The sequence below is a fragment of the Drosophila santomea genome, chromosome 2R (genome assembly GCF_016746245.2).
Source record: "Drosophila santomea strain STO CAGO 1482 chromosome 2R, Prin_Dsan_1.1, whole genome shotgun sequence".
NCBI lineage: Eukaryota > Metazoa > Arthropoda > Insecta > Diptera > Drosophilidae > Drosophila > Drosophila santomea.
The window spans coordinates 276,098-281,153 of NC_053017.2; the positions used below are offsets into that span (position 1 = coordinate 276,098).

The 5,056-nt window shown below is 48.6% G+C and overlaps 1 protein-coding gene across 1 annotated transcript; it reads right to left on the reverse strand.

Annotated features, from left to right (window-relative positions):
- Positions 1 to 1,314: 1,314 nt before the first annotated feature.
- LOC122756413 lies at positions 1,315 to 4,523 on the reverse strand. The gene is made up of 2 exons (XM_044005802.1): positions 2,344 to 4,523; positions 1,315 to 2,206 (listed from the first exon to the last, which is right to left on the reverse strand). The coding sequence occupies exons 1-2, from the start codon at positions 4,521 to 4,523 to the stop codon at positions 1,315 to 1,317; spliced, it is 3,072 nt and encodes a 1,023-aa protein (XP_043861737.1).
- Positions 4,524 to 5,056: the final 533 nt, after the last annotated feature.

Consider the following 5,056-nt stretch of genomic DNA (forward strand, 5'->3'; position numbering starts at 1 on the left):
ATAATAGGCATTGATTTTATAAATGTTCATAAATAAACCCGCCAGTGTTACTGTTTAGTTTGATTTATTGGTTAATTTCCGACACTTAATATTAATTAGTTCGACACCGATGCGTACGTTTTCTTGTAGATCAAAAATGTGACTGACTTAAGCTTTGGCTGTACTCACGCCATACGATTAAACTAGCATAAGACGTAAACAAGTTACAGTTAGAAGAAGTTAGAAGTTTGGAAAAGTACTGGGCAAGCTCGCGGACAATTACATTGATTCCGCTGATAAGCTCCGCTGCAGCTGCAGACAAATGCAAATGTAAACAAAGACAAAGGGTGACTTGTTCGCGCGGTGTCTCGTTCCCAAACATACCGGCCCCCCTGAACGGTTGTTCAGCAGAGAGGCAGTACAGCGATTTTGGCAATTGGGCGTTTGTATAATCCGTGAGCAGTCTTCACTGTAAAGACTCGGGCCTTGTCGTCGATTCCTGCGTGCACTGCGGTGATGCGGCCCAGAATCCATTTAGAGGGCGGTAGATTGGGCTCCTTGAGTACTACCAGTGTGTCGATCTTCAGATTCTCGGTTTCCAGATGCCACTTTGTCCGCTCATGAAGAGATGTCAGGTATTCAATATGCCACCTTTTCCAAAAGCCTTGAACCAGCTGCAGCTGGTTCCACCTCTCCAATCGATTGACTTGCATATCCAGACGACAGGGTTCAGGCAATGCAGTATACGGAGATCCAGTCAAAAAATGAGCAGGCGTCAGTGGATCCAAAGAATTATCCCCAGTTTGGCACAGCGGGCGTGAATTCAGGATAGCTTCAATTTGGGTCAGGACAGTAGAGAGCTCCTCAAACGTTAAAGCCTTTGATCCAAGTATCTGTTTCATATGGAGTTTAATTGAGCGAACTCCAGCTTCCCACATCCCTCCAAAATGGGGAGCAGACGGGGGTATAAAGTGCCAAGAAATCCCTTCATTGGCAAAGAATCTTGCTAGTTCCTCATCTTTGGCTTGTTGAATGGCCAGACGTCTCAATCCAAAGTTTTCTTGCCTCCATGAAATGTAGTTCCGTTGTCCGAATACAGGTCAGTAGGCTTCGCTCGGCGGGCAATGAATCGTTGAAAGGCTGCGATGAAAGCCTGTGTAGTTAGCTCACCTCGATGTGAAGTGCCTTTGTAGTGAGGCACACGAAAATAGAAAACCATGCCTTTCCGATGCGTGGAGTTCTTCCTTTTGATTCCTTGATTGCGATCGGTCCAGCGTAGTCCAGCCCTGTGTGTTGAAAGCAGCGGCTAGCTTGAACTCGAGTAATTGGTAGCTCTCACATGATCTGGTTGCTTGTGCCCTTTCGTTGAAGAAAACAGGATTTGCATTGGAAGACTGCCTTTCTGACGAGATTGCGGGCTCCCAGAATCCAGTACTGCTGACGAAGATTGGTGAACGTTGCATCAACTCCAGTGTGCAGATAGGAGACATGAAAATGTCGAACCAGCAGTCCAGCTAGTGGTGTATCTTTAGGTATCAGAATCGGGTGCTTGGCGTTGTAGTTGAGTGTAGATTGCTCGATTCTCCCACCGACTCGCATTACTCCATAATCATCCAGAAACGGAGAAAACCGGATAAGATGCGATTTAGCGTTAAGCTGGCGTCGATTCTCTAGCTGCGCATATTCTCTGGCAAAGGATTTCTGTTGCACATGTCGAATAAGTCGGCGCTGTGCGTCCAGCAACTCTTCAGACGTAAGGAATGGTGCCGAATTCCTATGATGAGATCGAAGAGTGTGAATAAAGCGATGACAGTAGCTAGATACCCTTATAAGACGCGTCCAGGTTGAGAATTTGTGGATGAGTAACTCGTGTATACTTTCATCAGGTAAGTTATGTAGAGTCGTGGGCTTTATGGCTCGTTCTTCGGTGTTGACATCGAAACTTGAAGATACGCTGAACTTGCTTGTAGAAGGTGGCCACTCAGAGGTGGGTGTGGCCAGCCAGGACGGACCTTTCCACCACAGTCGATGCTCCAGAAGCTTTGACGGATGAAGTCCTCGGGAAGCACAATCAGCAGGATTGTCTTCCGTGCGAACATGGTTCCAGCAGCTACGTGGAAAGTCGCTCAATATCTCAGAAGTTCGGTTGCAGACGTAGGTGTTCCACCGTCGAGGGGGAGCTGAAAGCCAGTGTAGCACAATTTCTGAATCTGTCCAGCAGCTCGTGCTGAACAGAGGAATTGTTAGTGATGTTTTGACAATAGACAGCAATCGAGTTAGAAGTAACGCAGCGTTTAGCTCCAAACGTGGAATTGATACGGGCTTGATCGGGGCCACCCGTGTTTTGGCGGCAACCAGAGTTACTTGAAAGCTGCATCCAACTGCAACTCGAGCGATGCAACCGCACCGTAGGCGTGCGAGGATGCGTCGGCGAATCCGTGTAGTTGAACATCTCGAAATGGTGACGCAATATACCGTGGTACTTGGCATTGCGTAAGTGCTGGCAAATCCTCTACTAAGGCTCTCCAGCGCGTACGTAGACTTTTAGGAATGGGGTCGTCCCACTGCAGGACACTTGTCCAGCTTTCTTGGAAGATTAGCTTGAGTAGAACTGTGACCGGCGCTACCAGTCCAAGCGGATCATAAATTCTTGATAGCTGAGACAAGAGTTCTCTTTTCGTCGGAGAAATGGTCGCATCGCATCCCTTTAGGTTGAGATACAGAACGTCCTTCCCAGGGTTCCATTGGATACCAAGAACTTTGACAGGTGAATCCGCAGCTGATTTGTTGAGGAGCTGGATAGGTTCAAAACATCTATCTTCCTCTGGTAATGATTTCAGAAGACGCCAACTATTAGAACTCCATTTGAGTAGCTTGAATTTTCCCTTATCCAAGAGGGCTATAAGCTCGTCCTTGAGAATCATAAGCTCCTCGAGTGTGTTGGCGCCTGTAGGGATATCGTCCACATAGGCATCGTGCAGAAGAGCGTGAGCTGCTGCAGGGTATTCATGGCCATGATCGTCGGCAAGTTGCTTTAGAACTCGAACAGCCAGAAATGGTGACGGTGCCAATCCGTAGGTAACCGTCAGCAGGCGAAAATGAAGCAGAGGTTCATTCTCAGTCTTGCGCCAAACAATGCGCTGAAAATTGGTGTGTGGCTTAAAGATTTTAATGCCTCGAAACATCTTTTCGACATCTGCGCATAAAACATATTGGTGCTGCCGGAAGCGTAGACAAACGCCAAGAAGATCGCGTTGAATCGGTGGACCAATATGTAGTCTGTCATTGAGCGATACTCCAGAGCTGTCCTTTCCTGATCCATCAAAAACTACACGACATTTGGTAGTCAGACTGTCCAGTTTGATGACAGCGTGGTGCGGCAAATAGAAGCAGGTGTCTGGGGACTCCTCAACCTGAGCCGAGGTCAGTTGTTCCATATGTCCACGTTGCAAGTAGTCGTCCAGGAAAGCTTCGTACTGCTGCTTCAATTCTGGATACCGACGAAATTTGCGTTCCAGCGAGAAGAAGCGATTGATGGCCTGTGGCAAGGTCGAATCAATAGGCGGTGCCTTCTCCTTGAAGGGATACTCGACGACGTACACCCCGTCCGTCGAGCGCTTGTGTGTGGCAGCAAAATGACGCTCTGTGGGATCGCTGGCGTCCAGGAGAGCCTGGTTAGGCTGAATGCTGTCCATCTCCATGAATGAACGAACCATCGCGTCTAGGTCCGCGTGATGAGTAACCGCAGAAGTAGGGTGATCATCGAATGCAGAGTAAGAGCCTCCAAGAATCCAACCAAATACAGTATTGAGAGCGATAGGAAAGTCGTTACCAAAGTGTTTCCGATCTCCTGTGTATAGAGACCAAAGTTGATCCGATCCAACAATGACATCGATTGCTCCAGGTGTGCAGAACGTTGGGTCTGCCAAAGGAAGCTCGCAGATTTGCCTCCACGTAGAGGATGAGGTGTCAATAACTTGGGCAGGAAGTGATGACGTCAGCAAGTTGAGAATGAATGAGACCAGTTCGACAGTTTGGCCCGAATGACGAGAGCGCAGCTTGATATGTGCGCGTCCTCGGGTAACGCCCGCGCTGTTGGCGGCGAGACCGAGAATAGAAATCCGTGCGTGCGTTCGACGCACGCCTATTCGCTGAACAAATGATTCCGTTGCCAAGGTTATTGTAGATCCAGTGTCCAGGAGCAGCCTGCAGGTTGTAGTGTTTCCCCAGGCGTCGATGACGTCAGCAAGGATGGTTGGCAACAGAGTCTGAGAACCAGCCGCCGGAATATTCTCCAGAGTATGATGCGTAAAGTTGTTTTCCGCGGGAGTCTCGCTTCCCAAGCGATGACCTTCTCGAGCTAACGGTTGATTGTGGCCAATTGTAGATCCCGCATGTGAGACTGCTGGTCGATCGCGGCTGCCAACACTTGCTGTGTCAATGTTGTTGCCATTTTGAATTGGCTGCGACGAGCCATGAACCAAAGTATGATGCTTGCGGCGGCAGATCCGACAAGTATGCCTCGATGTACAGTTGCCCACCATATGAGCCGGGCTGAGGCAATTGAAACAGAGCTTTCTTGATTTGAGGAAGTCTCGGCGAGATGCAATGTCGAGTGCGATGAATTGAGGACACTTAAACAGTTGGTGATTCTGCTGGCACGATGTGCACTTCGGCTCTTCCCATCTTGGATGCGTGTCTGCGTGATGCGTGGTAGCTGCGCGTCGAGCTTGGGTTGATTGAGTTAAGTTAAAAGCCTCCAACGTATCGCAGCGTGATGTGAGAAATTTCAGGAATCGGTTGATGGTCACACCTTTTTCCTCGGATTCTGCGCACTGAGCCCAGGCTTGGCGGGTATCGCTATCTAATTTTGAAAGTAAAATGAAAATTAGCCAGGGATCCCTCTCTTCGCAATTAAGAGCTCGTAGACCACGAATCACTTCGTCTGCACCATCGGCAATTTTCCGCACTGTGCCGATATTTGAATTTATAGCACTCGGAAGGCTCATGAAACTGTTTAAGAACGATCGAATAATTAGCGATTGTTTGTTATATCGCTGTTCCAGCCGATCCCATG

Excerpts from the sequence above, each read along its gene's own strand:
- LOC122756413 (XM_044005802.1), bottom strand. The coding sequence starts at position 4,523 with ATGGTGGGCAACTGTACATCGAGGCATACTTGTCGGATCTGCCGCCGC. Across the intron at positions 2,207-2,343 it reads CAGTTGGATGCAGCTTTCAA|CACGAGCTGCTGGACAGATT; the intron begins GTAACTCTGGTT and ends TCCTCTGTTCAG.